Raw genomic sequence first — 16,600 nt, 5'->3', positions numbered from 1 at the left:
TGTGGACACTCGTCAGAGTCCCCGACTTGTTCAAATTTCTTTTCAATGTGAAAAACCTGTTTATTTTTCCGTCCGTTAATGCGTGCAACACCCACACGGAAGCACAATGCACGTGGTGCAAGGGAGCCTCAATGCGTTTCCGCTTTTTCTATTTCACCTTTGTCTCTATTATTTGCACATACGGAGATTTTTTCGCCCGTCGTGCACGAGCATTGAGTCAAAATGTATCGCGAATTAATCTGTTTACGGATTTCTCATTTTCTTTTCTATCCCCCTCCCTCCCCCCCTCCCATTTGGGTCAACATTCTCATACGACGAGGATACGGATATTATTCGTGTGGCGTGGCAGTTTACATTGTAGTTTTTCGGGATGCTGCTGTATCAGGGTCCGGAGAGGTTGGACGGCGGGAGGCGGGTCAGCCACTGTTTGCCGTCTCTATGCCGCTGCTTCCACGTGATTTATGTCAAGTCACCAAATACTACAGCGAGCTCTGGATGCCTTTGGCTAGAATCCATTCACAAACGCGGTTTGTAGGCCCCCTCGTTTCATTCATGGCTGAGGCTGGGAAAAATCTTGGCAAAGAAGAAAAAGAGAAAAGTGAAAAAGAAGTGTAGAGAGAAGAGAAAACTCCAAGAATATCCCGCACCATCCACAATAACCACCTTCAATGCATGATTATGCCCGGATAATCCGACTGATTACACTTGCATCGTGCAGCCTTTATAATAATTCTTTCATCTCGATATATTTATCACAGCCGGAATACCGTTTAACACGTGCCCCGTCGCTAATCAATGCCAATGCTCTCCGAAAGCCGGAAACAACTAACGTCTCTCTGTTTCCGGCTTTCGCATTTTGTTCGAAATCTCTTGCGGAATAAAGCCACAAGGTCTTATTCACAGCCGTTTCATCGCGGGTCACAGTTGAACGAATGTCTAAATCGCTCGCGCCCCGCTGCGTCGTTTGATACAGAAAAGTCAAGACATCTCGTGGGATCCAGAAGTTCACACTTACGAGCGGTGAAAGACATCCTGAGGATCCGAAGGACCTGCCGCTGTTTCTCTTCTCGCCTCTTTCCCGCGAAGGTTGCGTCCAAGACGTCCGAGGATTTCCTTTTCAGGATCTCATTGTCGTCGACATTGTTGAGATCTGACCGTCAGGCTTTGGATTGTGCAACATATGGAGTAATGGATGCCTGCGCTGCAGCAAAAATGTCTCAATTACATCGGAGAACCCTGGGAACATTTGGAATAATTTTTTCGCCTTTCGTGAGACGTGAACTTCTGAAGGGACGCCTGGCTGCCTCTTCGGGGGCAAAAATAAAGCTGGTATAATCCAGAGAAAGGGGAAGTGACGCGAGAAAAGCTGGCACGCTTGGGCGTGCTGCCGCCACCATAACTCCAAAATGTCGTAAACTTGCTTACGCCGTAACTAGAAAGGCTCTGTCGAGCCGCATGGTGACGTTAAATCCGACTCGTGCTCTCCTCTCGTCATAAATGCAGCTCAAACTTTCACTTTTATGGTATTTCAAAATTGTTGCCAAAATTCTTAAACACGCGTATAATTGGCAACGTCCGTTCTCCTGTCCTGACTCTCCTCTCGCAGCCATCCTCTCTCGCAAACAGACGCACGACCATGCACTTGAGAAGGGTCGAGACCGAAGCATTTCACTTGCACTTACCATTCTATGGACCTGGCAAATTTTCGCTTTCGGAGGAGTAATTGGTCGGCTAAATGCATCTGGCCTCGAGATCGTTTCGTACATTGTCTTAACTTCCTGTCGTCCGCAAAAGCGATTTTGGAAAAGAAGGATTTCCTGTAACCGTAAATTTCGATTCAAACGATATGCAAATATAACGTTTATAGAATTTACGTAGAAAATACCATTTTCGTCCAAAGGCTAGATAAGGGTTGTTTCCAACCCTTGAATCACACCTGCAACTTTTCGCCGAATGTTGATGTTCATTTACTGGCAAGTTTTCATGCATTTTGAGCCGTTTTACGAGAGACACGAACGGTTTTGAATGTTGTGAAATTGGCAGACGTCCCTCCCACAAAGCTTGAAGCACGCTTACGATATTTTCGTAAATATAATTGAGAGCCCGTGTTAAAGAGACGAGGCTGCCCCCACCCAAGCTTAAGGAACAAGCCGCCACGCGCCATAGAATTTTTGGAACCGAAAATAAAGCCAGTTATAAGGGCAGTCAAGCCAATAAAGTTTACAAGAGACCCACTGGCCGGGATTCGTTCGGTGCAACTGCAACTGCAACGCTCTGGCGTACGACTGCTCATAAATTCACTCCGGAGGGCGGTTGTAAAGTTTTGGAAAAATTTTTCCTTCAATTTCTAGTTTCTCCTTTATGGGCGGGAAAGCGGTGGCTCGGGATAACCGAGTTTTATAAGACCTGATATAAAATCGTAAAATTACCCGGTGAAATAATGCATCCAACTTGAGCATAAATTTCCTACTTTCCCTCGTCTTCTAACTCCATCCACATACCTAGGACATACAGGGTACCAACTACCGCCCAACCTCCGCCAATTTACTTTTACCCCACTGACCTAAAACCCGAAAACCCGACGTCGGCTAAAATTTTGGCCACCACCGATCGTAAAGTGGGTGAAAAACGCCACTGGATTCGAATCCCCGAAACAGTATATTGCTCGGGTGAAAGAGAAAGACTGTAACAAGTCCTCCACGATACTTCGCAAATGTGAGACATTTCATAAAGGATTTTGAAAAAATTATCCAACAGTTTTCCAGTGAACTTTGATACCTACTTTCCTTCGCGACAAGATGTGACATTTTACTTTGAAGAACGGTGAAACTGAGCAACACTTCCGAAGCATATCTCATTCCGGAAGGTCGTTCTAAAATTGAAAAGTAACTCATTAGAGCCACTGAATCTATTCACGGCACTACCAAAGTCCGTTAAAATCGGGTCGACAACTGACGACGAGCTGAGTGAGCAGTGCAGTATTGAAAATCCCTTTCCCTTTCAGACTCAAGGTCAACCAACCCCTTCACGTTAATGAATGCAGAACGTCTCGTCCGCCGTTCCATTGTCGAAGTGATACAGCCCTGTAGTAACTTTCGAATTTCTAATCTCCAGTTTTTCCGGCGGAAAGAAAGACGTCTTATTTCTCAGCACTTAGCAGCGTCCCATTCGCTGCTTGTATTCACCCAACCATTCCAATGTGTGTACCCATAAGTCTGGGTCGTACGGAGGGCAACAAAAGTGACGATTCAATCGGACCCCGCGCAGGTAAGGCATTCGCCACACGCGGAAAATATTTCACCCCAATTCGACTTGGTCTTTGGCGAGCTTTCCAACCTTCCTCTGAGCCTGGCGAACAGAAGCCGATCCGGCGGGCTGCCGGTGCAACGGCGTGAACAACAGCTGAATTTAGGTCAACAAAACGTGTCACGGGGTCCAGCCGCGATTGGTTACGGGCCTTATTTTTCGCCCATTACCTTTACTCCGGTATTTTAAACGTGCACCGCGTATTTTGGTCGACTTGTTTCGCTACGAGGATCCTGCAGGAATTCAGGCACCGAGCTTATTTTTAACAAACTTTCTAAAAACCTTCAGCGTTCCTACAACCCTCGAGGTCTTCTAGTCAACGCGTGATAACTTCACTCCGAATACTGTATGCAGGTTGTACTTATTTCGGTGTATTCATCCCCCCTCGGTATGGTTTACCCAAAGTTTGAAACACAGCTAATTAATTGAGGTAGGTATACTCATTTGCCATACCTGAAAAAAGTTCGGCCATTTTATGGCTCACGGTGCAATCCGCTTACAAAAACATTAAATTTCTGCCGCCAAGGTAATTCTAGCACCGCCATACTGTCTGCGTATCATTTCTTTCTTCACTCCTCCACTCCTCCAGATAATTATTCGTATCAATCTCAACGCATAAAAAAATGGTAAAATTTCAGTTTCAACTATTTCAGTGCACATCGATTCAAACTACTAACGTTCCCCTTTTTTTCTAGCTGTTTCAGTGTCAGGGACGACGAGGTCAGCACCGATACCCGACTCGATAATCGAATTTAAGCGAACGTCATCGCGCCATAAGTCGACCTATACGTATTGGCTTGGATCGGAGCCTTTAATTCTTTTCACATTCAAAGAGAACCTATTACAGTCGGCGGTCAAAGGGATCGCCTCGGTGACATCGTACTTGTCTAAATGTTTGGACACTTGAGCGGATTAATTTTGCGGCATATTGATGTCCGACGTTGACAATTACCAAGCTCCAAACCAGGGTTCATCAGCACGTAGCTCACCCAAGCCTTTTGTTCTCCCCGCAGCCTTTCAAAACGCAAGGGTATTTCCAGAGAATTTTGGCTTACCGTTTACCGTCTTTACTCATATTTCGAGGGAGTGACTGCCCGAGGATTAATTTGTCGCTAAGTGTTTAACTGCGTTGGATATTATACCTACTTGTGATTCACCTTATTCTCGAACCACGGTATCCCGCTGCAAATGGGCTCCGTTATTACACCCTGTGGGAATTCCCGCCCCCCCTACTTCATTGCTGAAGCTCAACGAAACGCGTACTGCAATGATAAGTCGTGGCTCGTGAATGCAGGGGAATTTCCAGCTTTCACTTGACACAGGAAAACTTGCAGCTCATTTTCTACGATCATCCTAACTCTTCCAGATCCACTCGCTGGGCCCAGGATCAAATGGACAATACTTGTTCGCCCTCGAGTTCGCACAGAAGCGCGATGCCCCCCTCTGCAGTGGGCTATAGCTGGGGCACCGCATATGGAGACCGTAGAGTATTAGATAATGGTGTTAGCCCGCCCCCCGGACAAAGAACCCCATGTCGCACACATGCGTGTCGCATACATTATGTCGTGTAGCGCGCGGACAGACGCGTCCCCATATATTCGACCTGGTATGGACATAATTGTGTTTCAAACTTTAGTAAGCACAGGCAAAGCGGAGAGGGTGGGCTTTAGGGCTTTTGATACGTTTGTATGCGCTCCTGTTAAATGCTTAGCTTCCTCCCCCTCGCCGTTCCCAATCGCATCAACTATACGAACCCCACTACTTTACGTCACGAGGTGAAGAAGGATGTCACGTCACGTCACATCCAGGAAGGATTGTTAGGTCAATATTTGGCTTGTTGTAAAGCGAGACAGAATAAATAACGCGTCGAACAATTTTTGAACCGATCTACATATTAGACCTTTTCTCAATTCACTGGATATCTATGTGTGAATGTTGTATTCTAAATTTGTGCTCTACAAAGATTTTTTTTTATGATTCACGCATTGACTTTCAGACAATTATTATAATTATTTTTTTTTTTGCACAGCATCACACCATGCCTAAATCACTCAATTTTTAGTAAATGTACTGAGAAGAAAAGTTGTTTCATCATGTTTGAAACATACTCTATACTCGATAGTTGGCATCATTCGGAGAGGGAAATTCAATTTTCTTGAAAATCAAATACCCTATCTTAATCGTCGACATTGGCATTGGGTTAAACTGACGAAACTGTGTCCGGATAAAATATTCGAGGTATGCTCACGTGCTGCCAAATGATAGAACCCTTAACCCCGAAGTCCCGTGGCGCGAAGGAAGAGAGCTCAAAGCATTTGACGTCCTCGGAAGACCCACGGGGGATAGGTCGAAAGGCGCTGACAGGTAGAGGAGTCCCTCAGAGATTTGGGATGTCGGGGTGAGCAGCGAGCTAACGTGCAAACCTCGGTGAGATTGGACAATAGTTGATCGGGCATCGTGACTCAGAGAAGGAAACTCTTGGGCTGGAGGCACCCCATGCTAATACCGCATACAGAATAGCATAAGGGAAGGGGCGGTTGATTTTGAGGGGTCGGTCGGGGTTACCCAGGGGGTTGTCGTGGCGTACCCCTTGCGGGCCCGGAGAATCTGGAGGATGTGGAGGCCGGGGTGGTTACCCCCAAATGGCGAGGGGCATCGAACACTGCGCCACTTTTGTCCCTCCGCGTATGTAAGGGTGCACAAGCCGAGGGGACGAGGGGATGAAGGTACGAGGGGACCTGGACCGCTGCTTGCCGCACGCTGCACCGAACACTATGTGCGAATAATCGATAATACGATGAGAACTGTATCACATTTCGTTTATTGGGCCAATAGACCGTCACTCTTGTACAACGCTGAATGAATGAATAAATAAATAAATAAACACCGTATACTGTACCTTTCGTGATTTTCATCCTCGAATTTTGGTTCTACTTCGAGACGTTTTCTCATTCTCCGTATCACAATGCCTAATTTTTTTTCCTCATTCATAGGGTTAAGGTCATCCTCGATGTTTTTCGAAGTGCTTCAGTCAATCCTGAAACAAACAAGAATAACAAATTAGCGGATACTGTCTGACCGCTTGCAGTAATGATTTTCGACGAGTGGTTAACCCCAGTATAAATTCTGCAAATGTCCCGATTCGTCGATAAATAAATGAAATAAATTGATTTAGACACCGCGTTGCCAAAGTGAAGCATTTTATTTTCTTTTTTAAAAACGAATCACGAGCTCAGCATCGCGATTGTAAAGTCTGCAGGGTGTTTGGACAGCAAAGGGTGCGCAAGGATGGAGAAATCTCTGCCTGGATCTACATGAGAACCTCTGTTCCCATGTAGAACCCTTAGATCAGACTCACCCCACCCAGTCACGTGTGACGGACCTAAATGGATGAGACATTCTCCCGGAGTGCCATGCAGGACCTATCGTCTATCCATAATTTTTGCAACATCTATTGTGTAAGATGATATCGATTTTCGTACACCATACGTATGGATATCCACACGTTTTACACACGCATTTCTGTATGGAATCTGCAAAAAGGAGAAGAAAAGAGGCTGAGAATAGCTGCGCACTATGTAACAGCTAAATTAAACCCAGGATCAGATTTTCAGTTTAGGGATAAATGTGTACATACTAATCATATAGATCACGAAGTGCGATCACGAAATCGTTGCATATTATACTCGATCCTTGCATGAATTTTACGGCGCTTTCCCGCCGTAAACTGTTCGGCAAAGTCAGAAATTCGTAGCTTGGGGAAGAGGGAAAAAGTCTTCTGGGAAACGTGCTTGGGGATAGGCTAAGTGAGGGTTTACACTCCCGGTTGGCACGGTTTTATTGGCTTTATTACAACCGCAGGCTTCGCAGCTTTCTCGGAAGATGTTTTACTATTCGCCAATTAAGCTGGGCTCTGTTTGACTGGTTAATTTACCTCCTTACGAGCGTCGGAGACACCGACGATGGTCCGAAAAAGAAAATCCCTTTTACTTTTACGACCCAACCTTAAGTCCTTGATTTCGGTTTTCGATATTCATTATACCTCGGACCCTTTACGGCGATCTAGACACTATTCTGTGGTTTTTGCATACCCAGTACCTGTGCATCTATTTATATCATATACAGCTAGTCACCGGTTTGTTCCTGGAATATTTTTTATTCGGTCAAAAAACGGCACAGCCCGTATACTTCTATGTACTTTTCTTCTTGCCCTGTTTTTTTGCACTAAAAACAGTTACAGCGGTTCACGTTTTTGCTTTCCTTTTTTTCGCGACGGAATTCAGTATCCTTACGGTCTGTATAAAAGAAAACGAGTAATTTACCGTTCTCGGGCCTTAAACGCTGTCAACGTTCCAGCTCGCGTGTGTAGCTCAAGATTCAATGAAAACTTCCGTACGTTCGTCAGAGCAATCAACACTGGCAGAAAAAAAAAAAGTATCGAAAAATAAACCTCGCTGCCGACCAATCAAAAACCGTAACTTACAATTCCTCGTTTCCATTTTCCCAGCAGGCGAAATCACATCTTCGCTTCAAAGCCGATCGATCGATTGGATAAATTGGTCAATCGCTGAGGGGGCAGAGCAGTTCGCATTTCGATATTGGGCTGCATTGGCCAGCCGTCACCCGGGACAGACGATGGTGACGGTGTAAGGAAATTATTCCGACTTGTCCACTTCCTCTTGGGTGATGAGTTCTGCAGCACTGCCCTCGGTCAGATCGCTCGGCCGCTATTAGCCAATCGAAGCAATATATAGAACGAGGAATAGGGACAGAGTGAAAGAAAATACGAGCCTGCATTGCACGGTGACATTTACTGTTCTCATAATTTTCGCACGTTTATATGTACCCTGAATATTTTAATATTTTTCATTTTTCATTTCCTTTTCAAGCAAAGTTGAAGGTTCCTTGATCTCGCAGATATATATCACATCGTTCTTTGTGGATGAAAAATCAATGGACTAAATTCCGGGGCAAGATGGAGGGCAAAAGTAAGCGTTAATCGAGAGGACGGGTTTTGAGAGCCGGAACTTCTGGGTGGTGAACTGGACCGGTCGAGGTGGCCGGTTGACCGCTAAGAACCCGCAGATCGCAACCGCGAGCTAGGCCGCAGAATCAAAACTGAGCTGGGTGATCTCAGTTCCCGTTTCGACCTGGCATCCGGTTTTGCACGAGGCTTCGGACTCGACTCGTTCGGTCAAAGCCCGGAGAAAATTGAAATTGGTACCTCTATACCTGGCGAGCAGAAGCTCGGGCCTAAAACACTCGGTTCCCGGGATTACGGAATGATAAAATTTTATTTCACTTTCCATGCAACGACCGCAACTTTTACCTCAAATAAAACCGGTCGAAGAATGGTCGAGTGGCTTTCGCAGGGGATGCAAAACCCTATCGTAAAATCAATGCCTAAAATCAAATTGTCCTCGTAAAGCGGGGGTCTGGCCGGTTGGTTCTAGCCGCCGCCTCGTCGACCCCATAACCATATCTGCTTACTGCGAAACCGTAGAGCCCAACTTCCATCAGGTCGTGCCTGTTTAGCTATACGAACGACGACAAACGCCGTATACCTACTGCTGTGTGGTTTTATAAACATGGAACAGGATTTTTGCGGTTTATTAGCTTTTACGGCGTTGAATAAAATTGGGGCTCATGGTTATTATCTGGTTGCAGCTGAACGTAGGTAGAAGGTATACGTTCCGAAGGTAGCCGCAGTTCACCCAGAATTCCACACTTGACGATGCACCTGCAATTTTCATTCTCACACAGAAATGAGAAAGATAAGATACACAGAGCGGTGAGTAGCTCGATGATTTGCGGCCACCGCGAAACTCGAGACAGGAATAATAATTCCAGTCAAATTAACACTCTTGTAGGTATAAATACAAGTGCTCAGAAGCTGCGCGGAGGAAGGAAGTCCGCAGCTGCTGGTCGGAATTGGCGTCGGCGGCGGCGGCTTTCGGAATAATTACATTGAAAAAATGTTCATACAGAAATACCGTGGAGAGCTTAAGCGTAATAACAAGCCCTCGCGCGAACGTAGGGATGAAATTTGCCGTAGAAAGGCGAGAGCTTACTGCAGGAGCCGTAACGCAATAACAGCAAGTCCAGCCGAGTCCTTAAGATTCGCGTCGCAGGCAGAGCGGCAGCATCCAGCCGACCGAACAGACTTAACGAGCATCTTTGCATCCCAATGCGAGGTATTCAGCCGGCTCGTTACCATTCATCGATTCTCAGTGTATTTATTTAAATCTATCTCGACTTTGCTCGGGTACGACTCGAGCGATTACCGAGCTCCGGGTGCAGAAAGGGAGGGCCGGTTCTCCTCTCGCCTCCTCGGAGACGATCTCACGGCAAATGAGAGGCCTCACGGCCCTCGATTTCTTACAGGCGTCGCCCTGAGCCCAATCAGAAGTTGGCCCTCCGCGGCGACACACTTCGCCGACGAAGTGCCTCTAACGTTTGTTAAATACGAGTGGGTACAGGCATACGGACACACGCGTGCTGCCCTCGGCCCTCCGGTTCCCGGTTCCCGGTTCCCGTCCTCATCCCTGACGCAGCCTTCCTCCTCTCCTCTCCTCTCCTCTCATCCGACGGCTCAGGGCCGCTTACTAATTGTCCGAGCACCAGTTCCCCACCCCGTTCACCCCTCATCAACGCTGATTGCCTAACTCTAGGACCCTCCAGCTACCGCCGACTCCCTCCCTCTCCCACCCTTTCGCCATTCGCGTTGTACTGCCGAGATATGTGGTCCCCTGTACCTACGAATCTGCGCTTACACTGCGAGCATTAGTGTGTGTCCGCACACCTATGGAGAATTGTTTGCATCCTTAGGCCCCTGTGCGTCATGCCACATCCAAGCTAAGACCAGGGCACACAGGTGTACGTCCCTGACTCAACGATTTTCTTGATTCCCTGCACTAGTAACTTATTCGTCGAACAATTTCAACGTCTCGTCGATGTTGTGAAATCAATGTCCGTTAAAAATCGCGCCTTTTTTTTTAACCCTACGGGCACTTGATGCAGATTTACCGTAATGTCTGACTCGTCATGTTACAGTTCTTGTAAAAGGATTTTGAAAAGAAAAAGTTCCCGAATCAAATTAGAGCTTCAATTTTTTTTTTAAGTTTCAAAAATCGAAATTAGACCCGTAAATGAGTTTAAAAAATTTTCCACAACGCAGAGATATTTGATTCTCGATAATTCGTTTCTCTTAACAAAAAAAAAAAGAAAACATGTTTCGAGAAATGATTCGTATTGTTACGCTGGAATAAAAATCATCCACGCGCTGACAGATATAGCGTTTGTATGTATGTATGTACATACATATGGCTGCATAATACATCGTTTCGTTCAGTTCTCGCATCGTGCATTGTTACGGGGCGAGGTGAAATAGGCATGCGAAATATAACGCGACAACAGTTCACGAGTCCTGGTAACAAAGTTATGGGTTGATTTTTTGAGCAAACATTAGTTAGCCGGGTAGTTCACAGTTGAACGGACCTCGTACGCTCGAATTTATAGTATATAACACGTCCGTATGTGCTCGTCTGTTCTACGTCCTATATGCACGCGCACGCTACAGAAATTTCGGGATTTTCCCTTTCTTGCACACGTTCCATCGACGGCCAGGCATCCCGCGATTCCGGTTCATGGCTGCTTGATTCCCTTATCTATTCAACGTCAGTAGAATGCGATGGAACGCGGTTCATACGCCGCCATTTTTACACCAGAGGTATATTTATCTTTATTATAAATTATTCTCGAATAAATGATTTCAAGAAAATCTTATTAGGTATAGAATTTGGAAACTGATTATCAAGTTGACGATAAATTTCTCTTTGATTTAAGTCAGGTATTTTTTGGTCTAGTTGGCGAGAGTTGAGAGAAGACTTTGCTGGAATAGAATAGAGAATAGAACAAAACTAGCGAAATTCACAAATACCCGTTTGATCGCAAAGTTAACATTTTCACGGTATAAAATATCTGTACTATATTGTATAACTGAAATCGTAAACGAATCAGGTTGACGTGGGTTATTATATATTTATGCCAATATATTCGTGCAGTGTAGAGTGCACTTAGGTATTCTCATAATTTGAGAGGATCTCGCTCAAGACGGTACTCAAATCTATAGCTTTCCTCCCTCGAAAGCGGGCGTCTCGGCAAGATGTAGTCAGAAATTGTACCCACTCGATTGGAATTCCCTCTGCATAAAGTTCCTCTCTTCCTCTGCTTTGACTCAGTTTTGCGGATCGAGAGGAATAATTGTTTCTTTTCTTGGCAATTGATATTGTTCCCTCGAATTGCAAGTGTTGTAACGATTGTTCAGTTTTTCTCATATTAAGAGAAGAGAGGAATTCGTTCCGAATCGAAATCAGCGTTTCCTCGATACTTTGCGAAAGACTGCTGGCTCAAGGAACCCATAAATTTAACTATTGGAAATGAAATTCAAAATAACAAGGATTCAATCGAGATAATTAAATTTAATGAAAATAATTGCGAATATTATAAACGACGTGTTCGGGATTACGTAAATATTTGTAAGTTTTCTGAGATAAACGTCGAATGATATTAATTCGTTGGCACGGACTTCCGTCTCATCATGTGCTCTAATTGATTTCCACTTCATCAAGTGATTCGTACGAAATTAATTTCCAATAATTCTAAATATCGCCCTCAAAGTTAGGAAACCATTGAGAATCACTCGGTGCCCTGAAAGTCAAATAAAATCCGATCACGAGGTAAAAAATCGACAGAAATAAAGGTTAGTAAATTGAAATGAGTAATTTGATTTCAGGTCGAATGGTCCCCAACATTTCCAGATTTCGCGTTCGGTTTCAGTTCGAAGATGATCGGTGAAAAATTTTGTCAGACTATAAAAACCGGGGGTTGGGGGTTAATTTGTGAAAGGGGTATGGATTCTGATCCATGCGACACGTATAAGCACAGTATCGTAAAAAATGTGTATCAAGTTGAGTTAGAGAGTAAAGCCGCCGCGTCGCGTCGCGTTGAAAGTTTGTTTAAGTTTGCGCTCCCGGCACGAGAATTCGGCGTCAGTGGGTGCAGCAGCATCCGATGCAATGCGTCTGATGAATCGAGGAATATTTCTATACTGCCAACTGTTAGAAAGTGGAATAGAATTTTGTATTTGAGAACCCTCGGGCTGCGTGCCGCGCAGCGTATATACTAATATAGATCTCACGCACTCCCCTTATTGCCCCATGCCAGACCGAGCCCTTCCTCTATGGGAACCCATACTCCGGTCTCGAACCTACCATACCGTACCTACCGTACACCCATTCAGATTTAAATCACAACGACGGCGAGAGAGAGAGAAACGAAAAAAATATATACACATACAATATACATACATACACGCATGTATGCCAGCGTAAAAATCCCCCTGCAGCTTGTCCTATATGACGAATGGTCCTTCTCTGCGTGATCTTTCACGGCCGATCCAGCATCCCAACGCGGTGCCACGGAGTAATGGCCACGCGAAAGCTCCGCCGGTCGAATCGCGTCTGCGGATCGAGGATTTTCAGAAAAACGTTGAATAAACTGTTTACTTGTTACGGAATATCGGGTTGGGATCGGGTGATTACGGATTTCATTGAATGAATGGCAAAAAATGACACGAGTGATATGTAATTTTTTTTTAAAGAATTTGTTTTATATTTAATTTTCAACTTTTACCTCCCATTTCACGAACTGCGTCACTATATATAATATTTATACCTACTATTTACATTAATAAATATGTTCATCTCTGTTTAATTTTTTCCTTTTTTTTTAATTTTCTGTTTTCCTTTCTTATCTACTTCTTTCACCTTTTACCTTGTCTCTACGTCATCGTCTTATTGTCCAATTTTATACAGTTTGTATTTACAGTAGTTCTATATTATCGCGCATTACGTATTTCCTGCTTGTCATAGAATTATTTTACGCGACTACGCGTAGAAAAATTTTTTTCTTCTTTTCTTTTATCATTCCACCGAAGTACAATATTAACGGTACGTCGAATTTTTGTTTTGCTTTATACATATATAATCTTTGCACACTGCCTCCTTTCTTCTTCTTTTTCTTCCGACCGGACTCTTGATTCTTTCAATACTATTTACAATTGTATATATATATATATATATATATATATATATATATATACACATATATATTTATATATATTTGTATAATTAGGCGTTTAAGGTAGGTTAATTTACAAGAGACTTCACGTTTAACTTTGTCAAATCCGTTGATCCTATGACCACAGTTTTCTCCCCTTCATAAAACTGAAGGGAAATAAGAACTTTTACGACGGATTTATTGTTGACCGACCGACTTGCCTCGGTTTCGAGTACTTATAATCCAATAACCGGGAAGCAGGCAAGCTACGCGAACGTTCCTCGAATCCGAATCCGCGAGCTTCCAGCTGCCATCGTCACCGGTTAAATTCAATCTTTTACTCTCGAAGTTCATCTTCTTCTGATCCATGTAATACTCTCCCAATGATAATCATCCGGCATTTAATACGGCCTCCAGACCGGTTTCGCTGGTGCCGGCGAGGAGATTTTCGTCTGGGAGGGACTTTTCGGAGATCTCTGGGCTATCAGGGTCTTCGGGGCCTTCAATTCGTTCCTGGCTCCCTCCGCTGGTTTCTTCGGCACTGCAGGCGTCGTCGCAGGAACAACCGGCGGTGACTGGTTCAGGGTGCTAAGACGAATCGGTACGAAAGCGCTTCGCACCTCTTCCGATTCGCTGCCGCTCTCGCTGGGACTTCTCGGCGATGTCGAGGGCGCCTTGATCTTCGGGAGCGTCGCATATTCCGGGTACTTCATTGGTTCCGGAAACGGATACGTGGACGTTGGCACCGAGGGCGCGAAGGCCGGAAGGAACATATCCGGAGTCGGCAACGGCAGAGATCCTGAAAGGTAAATCGGTCGGATATTTAGCCGTGAGAGGGTTGAAAATCCTGCATATCGATGCATAGTTGACAGCTATCGATGCGAAGAGTGCGAGAATCTTTCACACGAGGACGAATTTTGATCCTGAACGTGCAAAGAGAAAGTGCAGCGAGGATAGAGGCTGAAGACGATATACGAGGGGGCCAAGTTGCATTATTATTCCGAGGGCTGAGAGGGGGTGGGAAACTAGAGGGTTGCACGCAGACTCCCCCTAGGTCCTGTGCCTGGCATGTATACCGGAGAATGAATCATCCCGTGACGTCACACGATCGATATATCGAAACAATGCAACGACCGTTCGTTCTTCGCGTCTGCCGCAGATTTCGCTGCGCGTTACGTGCTATGTGGATAAAAAACTCTTCTCACCTTTGACGAGCGCCGGATGCGGCATGTGCCAAGCGTGTCCCAGATACGCGGCGTCCAGCCAAGGATTCAAGAGTCCAAGTCCCGAGAATCCGGGTCCGTATTGGTAATCTGTAAGCAGAAAAGAGGATTCTTGGGTAAGTTTTTTGCGCCGTAAATGATCGGTAAATTTATCGATTGTTTAGGTAGGCGTTACGTAAACGTTGGTCGACGAGGAAGAAGATCGGGGTCTATAAATAGGGCGGACGAGCTGGAGGAGCGATCGACGCGAGCAGTAACGGCTTCAAAGGAGATGCGGCGCGTGTTATCGGTTCGGTATCGGTAGAAGTCGCGATTCGAATAAAAATTCGTGAGCCCCGCGGGAACGCGATTAATGGAATAATAAGTCTCGGTGTCGACGGGAGGATCATTTATCGTTCGACTCGACTCGACTCTGCTTGGCAATGTTTACGCGATGAGTATCTCGAGGAAGCGACGCATATGTGCCGCGGGGATGAACCATATGCAGCCGAATAAACAAACAACTCCGACGGCGAAACGCGGCGGTCTCTTTGACGCCGCTTCGTTTTCCGGCGCCCCCGCGTCCCGGGCGACCAATAAACACGCGGGATTAGTGGGCCCCGGCCAATCCCGTTATCCGGCTTGAAAAAACAGCCGCGTCGCCTCGACGGCGAAACTTGAACGGCTGCCAACTCGACTTGGGCCACCGCGGCGACCACGGCGCGGTTTTGAGGTCTCGAGAAGCCAGGAACCGCGTATAGCAACTCCCGGTGTCCCGGAGCTTCAGCAATTGCCCCGAGGATCCGGACGATCCGATTGTCGCCTAATTTCTGCCTCATACTTACTCGACTTTGATCTCGGTTCCCGAGGTCCGTCGACGGTGACCTTGATCGCCTTGGTGTACGTCGCGACTTGGAAGGGTACCGTGTTGATCTGGATCGTTAGGGAGAACAACTTTCCTGTAAGCAAAAAAGGAGCGTGATTCCGTTAGCAGGATTCAAAAATAATTTAGAAAAGAGGGAGAAAACAAAGAATCAGTGGACCGGATGGGGAACGCACCTCTTCCGCTGCGACCGACGAATCTAAGGTCGTTGAACTTGGCTACTTGGTTCTTCATCTCCGCCGTGTAATTCCTCAGTTCTCCGGTGCAGTTCTCATCGTTTCCGGCACGGATTGTGACCAGCGTACCATCGACGACATCGTCGAGAGCAACCACCTTGAACGCAACTGGAAGAGACTTGTTCGACCTCCAATGAGTCGGCAGAGCGCTGCAGAGTATCGCCGGACTTCCGGTCTGCACTAAGTCCCCGTGGCAAGCCCTGAGGGTGTCGTGAATGGCGCCGAAGTTATCCATCCCGATGGGACCGTCTGGCAGATGCATTTTTCCTTAAAAACTTTCAGGCGATGTCGCGGTAACGCAGCAATCCAAAGCCTTGTCGCCGCTCTCGTCGCTACGTGTATCCTCCAATATCTGCGTTTGTTTATAACCAGTGCAGTTTAGCGACGATCACTTCACCAACAATTTTATTCTCACACTTCTCAGGTTGTAAGACCGTTTTTTCACTAACGTACTCGAAACTCCGAAGACACACAGGAATCGCAAATAATTCTACTTGTAAAAACGCAACGCGGATGGATTGGAACGGTGCGAAGACGTCGCCGACGCGTTCTCGATGCCGGTTCAGCGGATTCTAGTTTTTCACCGCTTGACGGGGAGCTATTTAGAGGGGATTTTTCTCCCCTCCAATTTTTCCCGAGCCCCTCCCAGACGCGCGCGTCGACCAATGAGGACGGCGGTCGTGTTGTGGCGGCCGCGGCTCGCCGCCTTCGCCCCTAACCAGGCTTAGGGGCTGCTGCCTGCCTGGCTGCCTGCCTGCCTGCTCGGGGGCGCCGTCGACACGAACGCGGCGCTCCTTACACCCGAGCCTACCTTATTCTGCCCTCAACGCTCGCGCACCAACACTCGACCGCGA

General features: G+C 46.1%; 1 protein-coding gene and 1 long non-coding RNA gene across 2 annotated transcripts; both read right to left on the bottom strand.

The window, feature by feature from the left end:
* Positions 1-253: 253 nt before the first annotated feature.
* Positions 254-13,276, bottom strand: LOC124416117. The gene is made up of 3 exons (XR_006930754.1): positions 13,141-13,276; positions 7,505-7,508; positions 254-266 (listed from the first exon to the last, which is right to left on the bottom strand). It is a non-coding gene; the product is annotated as an uncharacterized LOC124416117 (long non-coding RNA).
* A 200-nt stretch (positions 13,277-13,476) lies between these two features.
* Positions 13,477-16,129, bottom strand: LOC124416116 (segmentation protein Runt-like). Its single transcript, XM_046897001.1, has 4 exons — positions 15,687-16,129; positions 15,473-15,586; positions 14,631-14,738; positions 13,477-14,224 (listed from the first exon to the last, which is right to left on the bottom strand). Exons 1-4 carry the CDS (start codon positions 16,006-16,008, stop codon positions 13,827-13,829), a joined length of 942 nt encoding a protein of 313 aa, XP_046752957.1. The 5' UTR covers positions 16,009-16,129; the 3' UTR covers positions 13,477-13,826.
* Positions 16,130-16,600: the final 471 nt, after the last annotated feature.

This window comes from Diprion similis, chromosome 2 (genome assembly GCF_021155765.1).
Source record: "Diprion similis isolate iyDipSimi1 chromosome 2, iyDipSimi1.1, whole genome shotgun sequence".
Classification (NCBI taxonomy): Eukaryota; Metazoa; Arthropoda; class Insecta; order Hymenoptera; family Diprionidae; genus Diprion; species Diprion similis.
Note: the sequence above shows the minus strand (reverse complement) of the source record. Positions and strands in the feature narration are given on the sequence as shown.

What these genes read in the sequence shown, in the direction of transcription:
- LOC124416116 (XM_046897001.1), bottom strand. Translation starts at nt 16,008, where the DNA reads ATGCATCTGCCAGACGGTCCCATCGGGATGGATAACTTCGGCGCCATT. An exon ending in GGAACCGAGATCAAAGTCGA is followed by an intron (nt 14,739 to 15,472) that starts GTAAGTATGAGG and finishes TTCTGCTTACAG; the next exon opens with ATTACCAATACGGACCCGGA. An exon ending in GCATCCGGCGCTCGTCAAAG is followed by an intron (nt 14,225 to 14,630) that starts GTGAGAAGAGTT and finishes TTTACCTTTCAG; the next exon opens with GATCTCTGCCGTTGCCGACT.